Source organism: Podarcis muralis, chromosome 13 (assembly GCF_964188315.1).
Source record: "Podarcis muralis chromosome 13, rPodMur119.hap1.1, whole genome shotgun sequence".
Classification (NCBI taxonomy): Eukaryota; Metazoa; Chordata; class Lepidosauria; order Squamata; family Lacertidae; genus Podarcis; species Podarcis muralis.
Window position 1 is genome coordinate 12,081,978 of NC_135667.1, and position 18,586 is coordinate 12,100,563.

Here is an 18,586-nt window from a genome sequence, read left to right on the forward strand (position 1 = left end):
GGACCGCTTACTAGCGGGAAGGTAAACAGCGTTTCTGTGTGCGGCTCTGGCTCGCCAGAGCAGCGATGTCATGCTGGCCACGTGACCCGGAAGTGTCTCCGGACAGCGCTGGCCCCCGGCCTCTTGAGTGAGATGGACGCACAACCCTAGAGTCTGTCAAGACTGGCCCGTACGGGCAGGGGTACCTTTACCTTTACCTTTTACATGTTCAGTGTATCCACTCTAATTTATGTTTTAGGTCTCAAATCTTCACCAGGAAAATTTTTGAAATCATGTTAATTTAAATAGGTTTAACTTGTAATCCAATGTACAAGTAAAGAAGTCCCAAGCAACACCAAAGAGATTCACTGAAGAAAGGCAGAAAATTGTAGCAAAATACCTGTCATTGCCTCTATTTATGCCAAACCCAAGGCAACTCTGCCAATTCTGGGGGTGGGGATGAACAATCTGTGCTATACAAATTTGGAAACCAGGACCTGCTTTCCTCTATCTTTTATGTACAGGCACTACCCATTTCTCTTTGTAATGACCATTGCCATTTGGGTTACAGAAGAACCAAGAAGGAAGGGAGGCCATTTTGCTGCTATGATTGCCTTGCCTGTCCAGAAGGGAAGTTCTCAAACCAGAAGGGTAAGATGTGTTGTGGTAATCTTTCACAAATGGCTTAATCTTGGGATGTTTAATCTCCTTACTTACTTACTTACTTACTTACTTTGCATGAGTAGCAATCAATGCCAGCTAGCAGGACATGGCTGCATGGGCGAACTGAGGTGCAACCACTCAATGTTCTTAACAAAAACAACTCTGCATCTTTTCTATACAAACTACCTTGCATATTTCATAAACCTCCCCATCTCATCCAACCAACAGCTCAACCTGACATTATGGACTCGCAAATACAAAACAGCTATTTGTGTTTGTGGCGGGGGGGGGGGCGGGGTGTGATTCATATCCCTCACTATTTCTATCCAGACCATTTCTAAGACCATGGGTAGGCAAACTAAGGCCCAGGGGCCGGATCCGGCCCAATCGCCTTCTAAATCCAGCCCATGAATGGTCCGGGAATCAGTGTGTTTTTACATGAGTAGAATGTGTCCTTTTATTTAAAATGCATCTCTGGGTTATTTGTGGGGCATAGGAATTTGTTCATCCCCCCCCCCAAAAAAAATAGTCTGGCCTCCCACAAGGTCTGACGGACAGTGGACCGGCCCCCTGCTGAAAAAGTTTGCTGACCCCTGGCCAACACAGTGTGTATGTGGTTCTTAGGCACCCCCATCCATGATATAATCAGACCCAGAACCAGTGGCGGAGCAAGCCGATCAGGCACCTAGGGCAGCGCACGTACCCTGCGCCCAGGGGCGGGGCCAGCCACCCACAGGGTGCGGCCAGCCAGGGCAGGACACTCTGCAGGGCCTCCAATGAGTCTGCCTGCCTCCTCCCACTCAGCCGCCCTACAGCTGAGGGGGAGGCGGCGGGCGGACCGTTTGGGGCAGCACGAAGCCTGCGGGCACCCAAGCCACTATGTCACTCCCAGGAGAGATGCATGACTTGGGCAAGCTGCAGGCCCTGCAGTGAGTGCTGCCTGCCATTTTGTCACCCCTTCCCACCTCAGTGGCGATACCCGGGGCGGCCTGCCCCCACCTTACCCCCCTTTCTCTGCCCCTGCCCAGAACTGCTTAGTTTCAGCAAGGTGGTTTTTGGGTTTGTTAAGAAATAGGATTTACAGGGTTTATCAGGAATATTCTAGATAAGAGAATATAGTTAGATACAGATTACATTCCGGTATAACTATTGATATGTAAGCATTAAGCAATCGGTGCCAAGAGCTTGTTTGAAATAATGAACCACTCTATGTAGCAGTAGTAAAAAGTTAGTACTGAAGAGCCACCTGTCACCTATGTTCCTTCACCGACAGGGAATGAGAACTCTGGCATAGAGAGACAACAGATAAGAATGGAATGCAGAGGGGAGGGAGAAGCAGCAGGGAGCAGCCATAACTTGATCTCTGGGCACAGGGATAACGGAAGAGAGAACCAGAGTGAAAGAATGCAGCTTGTCAGCCCAGACAGTGACTCAGACCCAGGAATACCGGCTGTGCCCTCTCCAAAATCTCGTAGCATCACGAGACTTTACGAGAAGCATGAAAAGGAAAGGAAGAGAAGGTGGGGGTTTTCCTGTTGGGAGAAAAGCTGGTGGAGCTTAGTTCCGGCAACTGTGCTATCTGAGGATGACAGAAATTAGCTGAGTTCCGACCTGGTTTGTTTGTTTGTTTGAACAATAAATCTGAAATAATTGCCTGCCTGAGTTGTCTCGTGTTTGTGGGAGAGACCCAAGCCATTACACTATCTGATTTAGCTGGGAGTCTAGGACTGAATTCTGATTCAGAAAAGAAGCTTTGCTCCTCCTCTATTATTATGTGGAAATTACAAATGAACTATAACCCCCCCCCCCCCCATTTCCAGACAGATGAGTGAAATTCACAGGCAGGTGAGGTGGTTTCTTGTGTACGTGTCCTGGCACATTTGAAATTATAGGATGAAAACTTGAGGTTCCACAACTACCATCTCTGAGTACAGTATCCTCAAAATATAATTGCATAAGAAAGATGGATATAATTTTTTCAATTATTTTTTCAATTATCTATCTAGCATCCATCTTCCTTTGTAAAATTAATCTGGTTACCCCAAGTGCCCACTCATTGTGGTATTTTCTCTCTCCTTTTGCCTTGATTATTCTACTGCAAATAGGGTTTCCATATTCCACTACAAATAGGGCTTCCTCATGTTTTCTTTTTCAGACATGGATGACTGTTTGCAATGTCCAGAAGATCAGTATCCAAACAATGCCCGTAATGCATGCATTCCAAAATTCATAATCTTCCTCACTTTTGGTGAACCTTTGGGAATCTCTTTGGCAGTATTGGCTCTTTCCTTTTCATTTATTACAGCTTCAGTGCTTGGCATCTTTGTCAAGCTTAAGGACACTCCCATTGTCAAGGCCAACAACCGGAATCTCACCTACACTCTTCTCATTTTCCTACTGCTCTCCTTCCTTTGTGCTTTGCTGTTCATTGGCCAACCCCAAAAGCTGACGTGTCTCCTTCGACAAACTGCTTTCGCCATTATCTTCTCAGGAGCGATATCTTGTGTCCTGGCCAAAACCACCATTGTAGTCCTAGCTTTCATGGCCACCATGCCTGGATCCAAAATGAGGAAATGGTTGGGGAACAGATTGGCTGCTTCCATTGTTCTTTCCTGCTCCCTGATTCAAGCCACTATTTGTACTGTGTGGCTCTCAACCTCTCCCCCGTTCCCAGATTTCAACATGCACTCAGTTATGAAAGTAATTGTTCAAGAATGTAATGAGGGCTCAGTCACCATGTTCTACTGTGTTTTGAGCTACATGGGCTTCCTGGCCACTGTCAGCTTCACTGTGGCCTTTTTAGCCAGAAAGTTGCCGGATAGTTTCAATGAAGCCAAATTTATCACCTTTAGCATGTTGGTCTTTTGCAGTGTTTGGCTGACCTTTGTCCCAACCTACCTGAGCACCAAGGGTAAATATATGGTTGCCGTGGAGATTTTCTCCATCTTGGCCTCCAGTGCTGGCTTACTGCTTTGTGTCTTTTCTCCAAAGCTCTACATCATTGTGTTCAGACCAGAGTTGAACAACAAGGAACAGCTAAGAAGAAGAAACATTGAAATATTCTAAATCATTTGGCCCTGGCCCAATTTAAATTAGCAACGAGAATTAAGGAATTAAGTCAGTGAGATGCATCTCTTTCCTATGGCCTTTCAAACTGTATGGGGGAGTAATTGTTCCCATTTGTTATTATGGTATGTATTTTTGTGATTTTATTTTGTAAAGCACCCTGTGATCTTTGGGTGAAGGGCAGTATAGAACTTAATAAAGAAAAATAGTAAAGGTAGAGGTACCCCTGCCCATACGGGCCAGTCGTGACCGACTCTGGGGTTGCGCGCCCATCTCGCTTAAGAGGCCGGGGGCCAGCACTGTCCGAAGAAACTTCCGGGTCACGTGGCCAGCGTGACGAAGCTGCTCTGGGGAGCCTGCACCAGCGCAGCACACGGAAACACCGTTTACCTTCCCGCTATAAAGCGGTACCTATTTATCTACTTGCACTTAAGGGTGCTTTCGAACTGCTAGGTGAGCAGGAGCTGGGACCGAGCGACGGGAGCGCACCCTGCCGCAGGGATTCAAACCGCCGACCATACGGTCAGCAAGTCCTAGGCGCTGAGGTTTTACCCACAGCGCCACCCGCGTCCCTCTAATAAAGAAAAATAATATTAAATAAATAATACGCATGGGCCTAATCATGCTGAAATTTATGGGACCGAGTCCTATGTTACTGTTGCATTTTTATTTATTTACTCTATCTAAAATGCAATATGAACTGCAGTTTGGATCTGGAATGAGTCATGTTTAGAGTAGACCTACTAAAACAAATGAAACATAGATTAGTCTTATTGATGTATGACATTTAAGATTAATTGACCTCACAATATATAGTCAAAAGAAAATATACATGAGAAACTCATATTAGGCTAGATTCAGACTCACATAGTAGCTCTTAATGTTGATGGAAATCAGTTAAACTACTACAACTATCTGGATTAAAACCTCTTTATTTCATTGACAGAAGCAGCAGACAACTTATGTAACTTCCAGAAAAATAATCCTTACTTGTTACTGTAATAGCTTGTGTGGAGAAATGCTGAATATTTGTCGGTTAGTTTAAGTTCTGTACTTTGGAAAAGATTTATGTGACTTCTGCTGATGTCAGTGTGCAAGTGTTGAAGTCTGAGACTTGTGCTCTCAACTGTTTTGCAGGCCTGAGTTTCTTTTTTTCTACCCAGTAGCTGCTAAACCTGGGCTGGATCAACATTGACCTGCTTAGTGTTATTAGAACAATATTAGTTATGTCGTTCTAAAACGTCACAGGGCACACTTGTTAATTAAAGCGTTTTTAACCTTGGTTGTTTTACTGGTTTCTCTGCAGCACCCAGTGGAGTCCCCTTTTAATAATGCACCATGAACATTAAAAGTAGGACGTCATTTGGCCATATACAGTATCAAAAACATTCCTTAACCCTTCCTTAATGTTAAAAATCATGAGTGTAGATGCATCCCAGGATGTGAGTGAATATGACTAGGGTGATTTAGGGAAATTGTTCTGAGGTATAACTCTATTTGAAGCTGGTGTCAGCAACAACATCTCTTTATTATTATTATTATTATTATTATTATTATTAGCATCACACCACTTGGAAAAAGCAAAAATAACCACTCATCTAACCACAACACCCTGCTGACTATATGGTGGCTGTAATAAATGATGTAGATTCAGTATCATACAAGCATTATACATAAGCTTTGCTCCACACCAGGCTGTTCAGGGGAATAACACAAGTTGGAATGCTTTGCTAGATGAAATGCACTCACCAGCAGAGCTAAACAGGTTGCTGAGTGCAGACCATTCTGGCCTTCATGCAGTGAGAACAGGGCTTGGGAATTCCAGATCTGGGAGCTGAATATGATGCTGATATTTGGAATCTTACCCAGTTTAAACCCCTTACTAGCCAGCTCCACACCCAGAGTTCTTTTCCCTCACTGGAATGTGTGTTTGAACTCTGGTAATACACCTTACTTGACTTGTGAGTGTGTTCAGGTACTAGTGTATAGTGGTGCCTCGCAAGACGAAATTAATCCGTTCCGCGAGTCTCTTCGTCTTGCGGTTTTTTCGTCTTGCGAAGCACGGCTATTAGCGGCTTAGCAGCTTAGCGGCTATTAATGGCTTAGTGGCTATTAACGGCTTAGCGGCTTTAAGAAAAAGGAAACAAACTCACAAGAACTCGCAAGATGTTTCGTCTTGCGAAGCAAGCCCATAGGGAAATTCGTCTTGCGAAGCACCTCAAAAACCGAAAAACTCTTTTGTCTAGCGAGTTTTTCGTCTTGCGAGGCATTCGTCTTGCGGGGCACCACTGTACTATACAAATGCAAAACTTACATGTGTTGCGGCTCACTCTTTTGCCTCTGCCCTATGTGTGAGAAGGTGGAAGGCTGCTCCGGAACTTTTTTCTCATTTACTTTTGTAAAAGGTTCGATCTCCCACTCCCCCATTTGAACTCTAAATCTGTCCTAGGTTCTCCCTCCCCCGACACTCTGGAACAGATATTGGGAGGGTATGAGGCCCACCCAGGGTGAGGAGAAGGGAGAAAATCCATTGTACAAGCCGAAATGCTTCCACTCATGGGATGAAGCAGTTGGATACAACACAAAGGGTTGGGGCAGGAGGTTTCTGGAGTTGGGAATCTCCACAGAACAACAAGCCAAACGATATAACACATTTGCATATAGGCAGACAAAATAAATTTCCCACAAATCCTGGGCTCTGTATAACTTGGATTTATTGTTTGTACTGTTGCATTCAGGAAATAAATGGCTTTGCTGTGGATTTAAAAATGGAAGGGCAGAGCTTATATTCTTGGGTTGGCTATATGTTGTTGGGCTGCTGGATGTGGGCAGGAAATAATGAATTAACATAGGTTAGCTTCAAAGAGGGTGTATCTTCATATCCACTCAAGGTGGCACATAATTATGCCACTACATTTGGCAAACCTAAGGAAGAAAGCTTTGGCTCCCATATCTTGTTTGGTTGGCAGACTTGGGATAGGGAGTTGATATTAACATAGGATGGTTCCTATATTCAATCCATATGTTGCAATATATATGTCCTGCCTAATGAGGGAATAAAGGGAGAAACTGTAATCTAAACTGAAATCCAGTTGAACTAATCAATTGTGGCTGCCTTAAATCCCTTTCCGTAGATACAAATTTAGATAGACCACGGCCATAGAATTGTAGGTGCTTCACTGATTTCTTCTTCTTAACTGGTCCTTGCTGTTGAGCTCTGGCTTCATCACAATAATATAACATTTTGGGGAAAATATACAGCCTAGTAAACCAGCACTGGAGGCCAAGATGGAGAAAATCTCCACAGCCACCATATATTTTCCCTTTGTGCTTAAATAAGTTGGAACAAAGGACAGCCACACACTGCAAAATACCAACATACTGAAGGTGATAAACTTGGCTTCATTAAAGCTGTCTGGTAACTTCCTGGCTAGGAAGGCTACAGAGAAGCTGACAATGGCCAGCAAGCCCATAAACCCCAAGACACAGTAGAACATAGTGACTGACCCTTCATTACATTCCAGAACAATTTCTTTACTCATTGAGTTCATATCTAAAGCTGGAAATGGGGGAGAGGTTGCCAGCCACACAGTACAAAGATCAGCTTGAATCAAGGAACAAGAAAGAATAATCAAAGTGGCCTGTTGTTTCCCCCCCCCCCATTTCCTCATGCTGGACCCTGGTTTGGTGACGATGAAAGCAAGGACCACAATGATTGTCTTGGCCAGCACACAAGAAACTGCCACTGAAAAGATGATGCCAAAAGCTGTTTGTCGAAGGAGACACGTCACTTTCTTAGGTCGACCGATGAATAGAAGAGCACAAAGGAAAGCAAGCAAGAGGGAGATTAGGAGAGTGTAGGAGAGGTTGCGGTTGTTGGCTTTGACGATGGGAGTGTCCTGGTGCTTAATGAAAATCCAAAGCACCAAAGCTGTAAGGAAGGACAAGGAAAGAGCAAAGAAGGCCAAAGAGATCCCCAGGGGTTCCCCATAAGACAAGAAATGGATGACCTTTGGCACGCATGAATCCTTTTCCACATTTGGGTAATGATCCGGTGGGCATTGAAAGCATTCATCCATGTCTGAAAAAGAGAAGCTGTAGGAGCACCACTACATGCATAATACTAAAATGATCAAAATGAAAACAATAAACCTTAAATAAGGGTTGCCAGCTTCAAATCTTAAAAACAATTTGCCACACTTCTCATGTAATTATATTATTAGCAAAATGCCGTATTCAATTCCCACCCACCCCCAAATGTTAGGACCTAACACGACATCTGAAGCTCAATATTATCACTTACTGTCAGGATTCTAGCAGATTTTACTTGTTCACATTTTTAAACATCCCAACATTATTTGAACTTCCCATTCTAATATGTCTACTGGAGCAAAGTTGTATTTCAGTTTTATCGCATCTCCGAATTGTGAAAATTGATTCTCGGGTCTTATCTTTAAGAGAGAGAGGCTGTTGCACCGTTAGCTTTTTCCTGAAGTTCTTTCATATTTCTGAGGGTTTCTGTTTTTTCATCATCATCATCATCAATATTACGGTCCAGAGACCCAACAAATTGTTAGCTGTTTTTTCAGTTTTTGATACCTCCTTCATCTGAGTAATTACCAACTGTCAATGGCTTGGACTGATCATTGAATATATCAGGCTGTATCCCCATATAAGGAACAACAACATTCACAAAATTCTGAACAATTTTCCTGAATTTTCTGAACAACTGAACACCACTAGGGAATTGTGTGTCTGAATATCTTAATGTCAATACATTTTAAAGGCTCTATACATGATGTCTCTTACCTGTCTGGTTGGAAATCTTCCCTTCTGGACATAAGACGCAATCATAGCAGCAAAATGGTTTCCCTTCCTTCTTTGTTTTTTGATAACCCAAAGGACAATTGGCATTACAAAGAGAAAGAGGCTGTGCCTGTCCACAAATGAAAGAGGATCATAGTTTCTTTTTTTGCAATATCGTGTGTCCACAATGTATACTTGCTGAACTATCTCCTTGAACTGCTGCATTAGCAGCACCAAACCTGGACAGTGTGTATGGAGTTCCTAGGTTGCCCAGACAAAAAGTCATTTTTCTTGACCTCACTGATGTGGTCCAAAGGAAAGCAGATCAATATGTCACAGATTTGGGTAGGGAAAGGAAACCAGCAAGCCCCGTTGTGAAAAAAGGAATCCTTAGGCTGTCTTCCCCTACACGAATATGACCCTCCGTAAATTTATCAAGTTTTACTTTTTTTATATATCAGTCCAAGCTATGGTTTTCCCAGTAGTGATGTATGGAAGTGAAAGCTGGACCATAAAGAAGGCTGGTTGCCGAAGAATTGATGCTTTTGAATTATGGTGCTGGAGGAGACTCTTGAGAGTCCCATGGACTGCAAGAAGATCAAACCTATCCATTCTTAAGGAAATCAGCCCTGAGTGCTCACTGGAAGGACAGATTGTGAAGCTGAGGCTCCAATACTTTGGCCACCTCATGAGAAGAGAAGACTCCCTGGAAAAGACCCTGATGTTGGGAAAGATGGAGGAGAAGGGGACAACAGAGGACGAGATGGTTGGATAGTATTTGTGAAGCTACCAGCATGAGTTTGACCAAATTGCGGGAGGCAGTGGGAGACAGGAGTGCCTGGGGTGCTCTGGTCCATGGGGTCACGAAGAGTCGGATACGACTAAACGACTAAACAACAACAAAAATATTTTCAGGTGGTAAATTTGGTGGTTGTAGTGCAAGAGTGGATTTAATGAGTGTCACTTAATTGGCAAAACATGGAAGATCTCTACAGCCATGCCCTCATTCCTATACTAAGCACATGGATATACAAAGCACAGAGCTAGGTCAGTATCTGTACTGCGAATCGTTGTAGAAGTGATGGATAGGCTACAAAACATGAATTTATCTCACCTGGTTAAACCTGCTGGGCCACACAATGGCTTCTTCACAAATGCTGAACACTTCTTCTTTGGGAGCCATGGGGTCGATCTTTCCAACTTTCACCCTCCGAAAGGACTGGTTGGGAAATGTAACCCAGTTTATAATATCAAATCCAGACTCTAACTCTCCATTTTGGTTGAAGGAAACTTTCCCCCCACCACTATTATTAAATGAGATGCTTTTAACAAAGTGGTTGAGCTGTTTGGGGAGAAAGAATAGATAGAATCAGAGAGAAATTAAAAGAAAGCAAATTCATAAGAATATACAAAAGGCTGGTGATCATTCGCAATTGATTACTGAACTGTTTAAAGCTTTATACCAAGGAAGAATGGATACGGAGAGAGGAAGAGCCCGATAGGCCACCTTGAGCTTATTGCAGGAACGTTGAGAGATACGTATAACAATAAACTGATACAGTAATAAACTACAATAATAAAATGTAACAGTGGTACTAATGAAGGAAGTAAATCGGCAGCAGTGGAGCAGGTCAGAATGGTATAGCAACTACTACATTTATAACCTTGACGTGGTGGATGGTAGAAGCAGGAAAAAATCCTGTGCCATGTTTATCATGATCACCTTTGGGACTTTCCAGAGAATCTAGATTCTCTATTTATTCCTTTTGTGCTGGTCCCAGGGGGAGGTTACCATGGGGCGAGGTCCAGGACCTGGGTCGAGGGTCGGTAGTCTGTCCTCCACGGGCGAGTCGGGGTCCAAAGCGAGGAGCCAGGCAAGGACAGGAACTCTGGAGGAACAGGACTGGGTGCTGGCCGAAACAGCTCTTCAACGACATTGCTCCCGCAACCTGGGACTGGGCTGACTGGCCTTTATCTTCTCTGACGCCAGGGGCGTTCCCGGCCCCCAGGAGACCCGCCTCTCCTGACCTTAAGGCGAGCACTCCTCCTGGGAGAAACCAGTTCCCTCCGCCTCTCTGCCCTGAGCCTCTGCAGCTCAGGAGAGGCTGGAGGGTTACTGGGCCCAGGGGGAGACTCACCTTCCCCTGACAGGGCTGGGAGAGGTGCACCTGTAGGCACTGTGTCCTCAACCACCTCCGGAGCCAGAGTAGATACAACTGGTACCTGCTCCTGAGGATCCGGCACAGGTGCAGGCACTTCAGAATCAAGGCCCTGCCCCAGTTCAGGCGGCCCTGGAGGCGGGGACTCCTGTGCAGGCTGGGATTCCTCTGGTTCAGCCTCTTAATCGGATTCCCAGGCCATCACACCTTTGCTTCTGGTGAGCAGTGGAGATTAGACAAAGTCAAGGAAGACATTGGATATCTATGGCTATTAGCCACAATGACTATATACTTGCTCCAGAAAAAGGGCCAGGGTGCCTCTGAACACCAGACTGTTGGGAGTGGCCTATTGCCAAAATGTCATGATTGAACACTTCCCACAGGTATCAAGTTGGCTGCCTTGGGAAACCTTTCAACTGATCCATCACCTTTTCTACTCTGCTTTTAGCATTCTCGGGACATTACCCTCCACAACTGCTCATTCTGTAATGTTATTCCTTCATCCACTGTCATTCTGCCTTTGAGTCTAGATGGGTGCATGGCATGCAGAGCATGTGCAACCACATAGACTTCTATGTAGACATTGTAGTTGTAGGGTGCGGGACCTACAGGTATTGGCTATGTTTGCTGGGAATATGGGTGTTGCAGTTCAGAAACATCAGGAGGGCTGGAGGTTCCCCATCCTTGCCTTAGAACTACAGACAGAAGTATTTCCATGACACTTTTTTAGACTGGCAAAATAGCCTGCAAAAATGTGCCTGGAGTCAAAGCTGGTTAAACCTGCTGGACCATACAATGACATCCTCATGAATGGTGAACTCTTTGCTCAGGGGTTCTCATGGGTCTATTCCTCCAACTCTCACTCTAAGAATGGACCGGTTTGGGAAAGTCGCCCAGTTTATGATATCAAATGCAGCCTCTAGTTCTCCATGTTGGTTTAATTAAACTTTTCCCAAAGCACTATTATTAAGGAAGTTATTTCTTACCACGCAGCTGAGCTACATTTGGCAGGGGGAATGATGGGATAACAGGTTGATGATGAACTTTCCCTCTTGAGGGAAATGAGCAATGGGCCCTTCAAAAGATTCATAAAGACCAGTAATGGATGTAATAGAAGTCACTGAGCACTTCATCACCATCATCTTCTTTTGATGAAAGAGGATGCTGGACTAGATGGGCCAATGTCCTGGTCCAGCAATATTTTATTATGGTAAGTGAATGCTGTAAAACTACCTCCTCTAATCTCTCTTTCTCAGCATACATATAGGCATTTGATTTAAGTAAGGTTTTTTTTTAATATGCTCTTTTAATATGATCTCTTTTCATGAAGAACAATGAGAGAGAGAGAGAGAGAGAGAGAGAGAGAGAGAGAGAGAGAGAGAGAGAGATCTCCTTCTGAAGAAGCTGCCATTTGGCCTTAAATGGAAACTCCTGGCATAATCTTCTATTAGTAAAATGAAAGGCCTAACCCCATTCAGTATGAGTCAGTCACAGTCCTGAGTGAGGTCCCTGTAACAGATTCACACAACAGTGAGCTATGTTTTCAATGTCACGTGTAATTTGGTCTTGAGATGCTAACCACCCTTGGTAGAAACAGAAACCTTTCAAACACTCTGGATACTTTCTTTTTATTGTTATTTCCAGGGCTATGGTGAGCATTCCTGCATTATTGTGCTCATGATATTACCTTCCACATCTGTTGATTCCAAAGCTTCAGCCGCCCTTCATCCACCCTGCGCTTGAATTTAGATGACTGCATGGCATGCACAGCGTGTGCCACAGCATAGACTGCATTGTAGATGCTATAGCTGTGGCCAGTCATGCTTGTTGGAAAAACAGAGCCAGGAAGAGTCTCCAGCTTCTCCTCCCCAGTGCAAATATCTCCATCTTGCATATTTCCTTCAGAGTCAGGGAAATGACACTGAAATGCCTTTTCCCAGTATATCCTCATAAAGCCATCTTCTTTTTCCAAGATGGGATTTCTCATCTGAACAAATTCCTGGAATCCCAAAACCTCCTTTGAGTGAATTGTGAAGGATAGAGTGCCATGGAGGAAGTCTATGTCCTGATCTCTCTGATAGGGAAGTGATGTGAAATCCATCTGTACTGTCATAACCCAAACTTTCCCTTTAGCCTTTATTGGTATATCTTCATATTCTGACATAGCAGGAAACATTCTCAAAAGTGTCATGGAATCAATTTCCCCATGAATGATCAACACGTTAACAGTACTTCTCATTGCAACATTAAATGACTTGAGCCCATCTGCAACCAAGTCCGTAACACCATTAGTATAAGAAATTGATGGAAATCTTCCTATGAAATCAAAGCAGATTCCTCTCCGAATAAATTTTGGAACCACGCTCTGTAGAAACCTCTCTCCATTCTCATCATTCACAATCAACACACCAGTCCAGAGCCATCTGAAGTGTAGCAATAACTTGAGAATCCCTTCATATTGATGGTCTATATTTGGGAACATTTGGTTAAGGAAAGCAACTTCAGTTTTAATATTTCTCATTGGAGCAGGACCATAGATGAGCTAAATCAAAGACAGGAAATGAGGAGATGAAAAATGTTGTTTAAGTGTACAGTAGTTTTCTATGTTAACTAGTATTCACTGCAGTTAAAATACAATCTAGATTTCAGATATTGATTTTAGGGAGTGCTTCTGACATGGGATCTTGTCCAGGTTTTCCTCAAACTTCCTCAAGCTTAAGAGAACATTAAAGAATGAGCAATCCACTAAACATAGAACAATGTTCTCACCAGTGAAATTGTAGTAGCACAAAGTATATGCTGGTTGAGAGTTGTGGCAATCTGCTCAAGCAATAATGCTCAGTTAACTTTCATGGTAGTGCCATGTCTTACATTACACTGGTGAAACAGGACTTCCGCCATATTCCATTGCAGGATGAGAACTCCCATAATCTATGAATAGGTTGCTCTTGCTGGCTGGGGCTGGTGAAAGTTGGATGTCAATAACATCTGTAGGACACCTTACTACAGTCCCTCAGCAGCTTATTTCAATAATTTGTATTAAGCTATCTAGCTCCTCACTATTTATTTCCAAGTCTTCTCCGATAAAGAATACAATGCCCGACCTGAAGAATTTGGAGCAAATGAGTCAGCAGAGGAAACACAGCCCAGAATAACTAAGGAGATAGTACAAGAATACTTGGCTAGTTTAGATGTATTCAAGTCTCCAGGGCCAGACAAACTGCATCCAAGAGTATTAAAAGAACTGGCAGATGTGATCTCAGAACCACTGGCAGTCATCTTTGAGAATTCCTGGAGAACAGGCGAAGTCCCGGCAGACTGGAGGAGGGCAAATGTTGTCCCTATTTTCAAAAAGGGGAAAAGAGAGGATCCAAATAATTATCGCCCAGTCAGTCTGAAATCAATACCAGGGAAGATTCTGGAGCAGATCATTAAGCAAACAGTCTGTCAGCACCTAGAAAGGAATGCTGTGATCACCAATAGTCAGCATGGATTTCTGAAAAATAAGTCATGTCAGACTAACCTGATCTCGTTTTTTGACAGAATTACAAGCCTGGTAGATGAAGGGAACGCAGTGGATGTAGCCTACCTTGATTTCAGCAAGGCATTCGACAAGGTGCCCCATGATATTCTTGTAAAACGCTGGGGGCGTTGCAGAAGCGCCCTGCTCCTTCTTCCGCGGAGGGAAACGCTCCTGCGGAGGCGAGAGGCAGCGAGCAGGCGACGAGGTGAGGCTTTTGTGGGGTAGGGAGAGGAAAGACGGGGGAGGGAACCCAAGGAGGATTTGCACGAGAGGGAATGAAGGGGAAACGCGCCTCCAACGTGGAGCACTTTTTCCCGGGAAATGCACGGGGTGGGGTCATGGCTGATCCGTGCTGCGCGCTCGCGTTGTGCGGCCCAAAGTGCTGCAGGATCGCCAATGCAAGACCCCCTTTTAAAACCTCCCCCTCCCCCAGCTCTGCAAAAAAAGGGGGAAGGGATGGCCTCGGCGTCGGGGTGCGGAGGCTGCCCGTGCCTGGCCAGGCGTCAGTGGTGGCGTCAGCGCTGCTGCAGCGGCTGCTCCTCCTGCAAGTAGTGAGTGGAGCGCAGCAGCGGCGGGGGGCACACGCGCGCTAGGGCGCAAGGCTGGCGGTGGCGGCGGGGAGCCCGGTGGAGGAAGGAACTTGTCCCTTCCCTCTGGACTCACGCCCCCCCAGATGTTGCGCCCGGTGCAGCCGGCACCCCTGGCACCCCCCACGCTACGCCACTGGGTGCCACAGGGTTCTGTCTTGGGCCCGGTCTTATTCAACATCTTTATCAATGACTTGGATGATGGACTCAAGGGCATCCTGATCAAATTTGCAGATGACACCAAACTGGGAGGGGTGGCTAACACCCCAGAGGACAGGATCACACTTCAAAACGACCTTGACAGATTAGAGAACTGGGCCAAAACAAACAAGATAAACTTTAACAGGGAGAAATGTAAAGTATTGCACTTGGGCAAAAAAAATGAGAGGCACAAATACAAGATGGGTGACACCTGACTTGAGAGCAGTACATGTGAAAAGGATCTAGGAGTCTTGGTTGACCACAAACTTGACATGAGCCAACATTGTGACGTGGCAGCTAAAAAAGCCAATGCAATTCTGGGCTGCATCAATAGGAGTATAGCATCTAGATCAAGGGAAGTAATAGTGCCACTGTATTCTGCTGTATTCTGGAAACAATGCCTTATGAGGAACGGCTAAGGGAGCTGGGCATGTTTAGCCTGGAGAAGAGGAGGTTAAGGGGTGATATGATAGCCATGTTCAAATATATAAAAGGATGTCATATGGAGGAGGGAGAAAGGTTGTTTTCTGCTGCTCCAGAGAAGCGGACACAGAGCAATGGATCCAAACTACAAGAAAGAAGATTCCACCTAAACATTAGGAAGAACTTCCTGAGAGTAAGAGCTGTTCGACAGTGGAATTTGCTGCCAAGGAGTGTGGTGGAGTCTCCTTCTTTGGAGGTCTTTAAGCAGAGGCTTGACAACCATATGTCAGGAGTGCTCTGATGGTGTTTCCTGCTTGGCAGGGGGTTGGACTCGATGGCCCTTGTAGTCTATTCCAACTCTATGATTCTATGATTCTAAGTCAGTTAAGCTAATAACATTCTATATTAAGCAACAAGGAGAAAAAGGAAATAAAAAAGAACCGACAAAGGATCAACACTGTAACAGTTGCTAAGTGGCAGCTGATCAAGTACCATCATTTTGTCTGAAAAGAAGACCTAATGTTCTGGGTAGTTTTCTATCAGGAGAGGAGCTCTGAGAGATTGTTACCTGTGGAATCTTGTAGTTGCTCAGTATACTTGCCATATGAAGACAAACCTTAGAGTTTGGACCTCCAATGACTGCTGCTAGTTCATTCTGGGCGTCACACTTGTAGTTGGGGATGAATCTGCTGTACGTAGAGAGGAGTTCCAAGGAGGCACGATAGGTCCAGCTGGCACTAAAATGGCTGTTATAGATGTGGAAGCCCAGAGTGATGTTGGGTAAGATTTGGACGTTAGCATTGATCTCTTTTACAGCAAATGCTAATGCCAGGATATGTTGGTAGAGTTGTGTCATAACCCTGAAATGAGAGTTGCATGCTGTAACACAGTGCATTTCCTTCTGGATAGGACAATTGCGACACCATAGCTACACCAATACTATCTTACTGATCAATCTCAATTCAGGTAAATCTGGAGGCATATTAACATTTACAAGTTCCAGCTCTAAACTATGGTCTTTAAATCTACTTATTTTTTAAATTAAATTTCTACACAGGTGTTCATCCACAGATCATAGGACACTTTAAAACATAAAAACACAAGAATACATATGGCTCCTTAAAAAATGTAACAAAGGAACCAGGTGAGCCTCCCTTAGCAGCGTATTCTACAAAGAGGGGCCACTCCAGAAAAAGGCTCTGAACCTCTTGTGAAGGGGGGCACACAAAGAAAGGCCTCAGATGATGATCACAAGGTCTCACGTAGTTCATATGGGGCATAATAGTTTTTTAGGTACTGCAGTCCTTAAACAGTTAAGGCTCACTTGAGTGATTTGTACCCCACTAATCTGAGTTATGATGTACAGATAATAATGTTGCTTAGCCCAAGATCTGTCTGTTCCAAACTCTGCACATTGTGGCAGATTCTGGGCTTGAAATGCTGCTTAAGCTGCTGATATTAGATTCATGGCTGCCACAACTAAAAAGATAATAGATGATGATTAATATGGGCATGATGCAGCTATTTGCCAAAGACAGAGAAAGCTGTCGTTCTTCTCTCATTCACTGGGTCTACCATTGCTCTATGGGCCTGGCACTCCTAGGGAAAATTAATATAACATATGGTACCAGAGGTTTTTACAAAACAAATCTTACACAATGTCATCAAAGAGGTCAGTAGAAGGACATTTATCAAAGTCTATTGGGCTGAATAATATGGAGATCTGAGACATAATACCAGCAACGATGAGGTCTCCTGGTTGGTAATAATTGTGAAGAAAAGGAAGGGGACTGCAGATGCCGCACTTAGTGTTAGGAATCGTGCACATCACCTGAAGTAGAAGCACTGATGGCAATAGTAATATAAATCCAACTATCTTACATGAAATAATTCCTCTTCTACCTAAATTCTCCTGTCCCCACATTATCTTTCTGTAAGTCCTTTGCTGTGTTGGGCAGCTTAACTTAAGTCCTCACTACACTGATTTGTGAGTCAGATTGTGCAGTGTGAAGCATCTGTTATCAGCCTGACCAAGCTCTGACTATCTCTTGTTACACCTTGGAACTGTACTGGCGATATTCACAGCACCCTCCTATCTTCATTGATAATAATGCAACTCATATCTGCAGCTCCCTTGATAAAGTGCAAACGAAGCTTCCATGCTTAATTTCATAATTACAGGGAGGATAATAATATCATTGAGATTTACAGGCACTTAGATGTGACAACTGCATTCATCCAGCTCATGTGGTCGTCTAATGGTGTTATGGGAATTAATGGTCCCAGATAGTGCAATTTGTAGCAGGAAACTAGGTGGATGTAAGTATAGTAGTTGGGAGCAGATGATATTTATATTCTCAACATTGTACAAGCAGGGACCTTTGAGCAAATACCATGTTAGATGCATTGCATTTGAAAGTGAAGTTACTCAGCTTGCTCTGTGAAGGTCTCACTGGTATTCACAAACTGACAGATTAATATGATGATGATGGCAGAAATCCCCTTGAAAAAATGATGTGTGTTGAGGGAGTTAAATGTCGTTGAAAACCAGCCCTAAGTTTGTGTTCTCTGCATTCCTGAATTCTGTTCATTTGTTTTGTTGTGTTTTTTAATAAATTTATTTATTTTCAATTTTTCAAATCGAAAAACAATCCTCAAGCAACCCCCCCCCCCCGCAAAAAAAATGTATTCCATAAATCCCCATGGACTTCTCTCCTCCATGTTGTGGATCCTTTATTAACTTTTTTATCCTGCATCTTCTCTGTTGGATTTCTGTTCATTTGTAATGAGATACCCAGAGAGCAAGGAGCAACTCGTCATCCCAGCTGACCCTCCCCCTCTTCCCATGCCATATGTTGCCCATCTTATAATTTCTGCCAGAGACTATTCATTCCCTGCCCAGTACTGTATTGCAGAAACTTCCAAGTTCACTTAAGATGAATTTGGCTTCAGTGGACCTTAAGGCCCTAGAAACTATAGACTGGTTACCTTAACATGTGTCCTGGGAAGACTGAAAGTACAGGTCAATCATTCATTAGCATTTTTATTTATACACTGCACTTCTACTAAAAGCATCTTACTCCAAGTAGCTAACAACAAGAATACAGGAACACATCTCAAAATCCGCAGTGTCAAGAACAATTTCATAATAAAAGAACAACAAAGTAGCAAATATAGCA

At 43.9% G+C, this 18,586-nt stretch overlaps 2 protein-coding genes across 2 annotated transcripts; one reads left to right on the top strand and one right to left on the bottom strand.

Moving 5' to 3' along the window:
- The first annotated feature begins 515 nt into the window (after positions 1–515).
- Positions 516–3,708, top strand: LOC114583388 (vomeronasal type-2 receptor 26-like). The gene is made up of 2 exons (XM_028704711.2): positions 516–630; positions 2,798–3,708. The coding sequence occupies exon 2, from the start codon at positions 2,800–2,802 to the stop codon at positions 3,706–3,708; it is 909 nt and encodes a 302-aa protein (XP_028560544.2). The 5' UTR covers positions 516–630; positions 2,798–2,799.
- A 3,176-nt stretch (positions 3,709–6,884) lies between these two features.
- LOC114583386 (vomeronasal type-2 receptor 26-like) lies at positions 6,885–17,235 on the bottom strand. Its single transcript, XM_077918063.1, has 6 exons — positions 17,063–17,235; positions 15,976–16,153; positions 12,361–13,215; positions 9,629–9,856; positions 8,518–8,644; positions 6,885–7,789 (listed from the first exon to the last, which is right to left on the bottom strand). Exons 1-6 carry the CDS (start codon positions 17,233–17,235, stop codon positions 6,885–6,887), a joined length of 2,466 nt encoding a protein of 821 aa, XP_077774189.1.
- Positions 17,236–18,586: the final 1,351 nt, after the last annotated feature.

Excerpts from the sequence above, each read along its gene's own strand:
- LOC114583388 (XM_028704711.2), top strand. The coding sequence starts at position 2,800 with ATGGATGACTGTTTGCAATGTCCAGAAGATCAGTATCCAAACAATGCC.
- LOC114583386 (XM_077918063.1), bottom strand. The coding sequence starts at position 17,235 with ATGTGCACGATTCCTAACACTAAGTGCGGCATCTGCAGTCCCCTTCCT. Across the intron at positions 16,154-17,062 it reads GACCTCTTTGATGACATTGT|CCATTTTAGTGCCAGCTGGA; the intron begins GTAAGATTTGTT and ends CATCTATAACAG. Across the intron at positions 9,857-12,360 it reads GGAATCAACAGATGTGGAAG|CTCAACCACTTTGTTAAAAG; the intron begins GTAATATCATGA and ends CTCCCCAAACAG.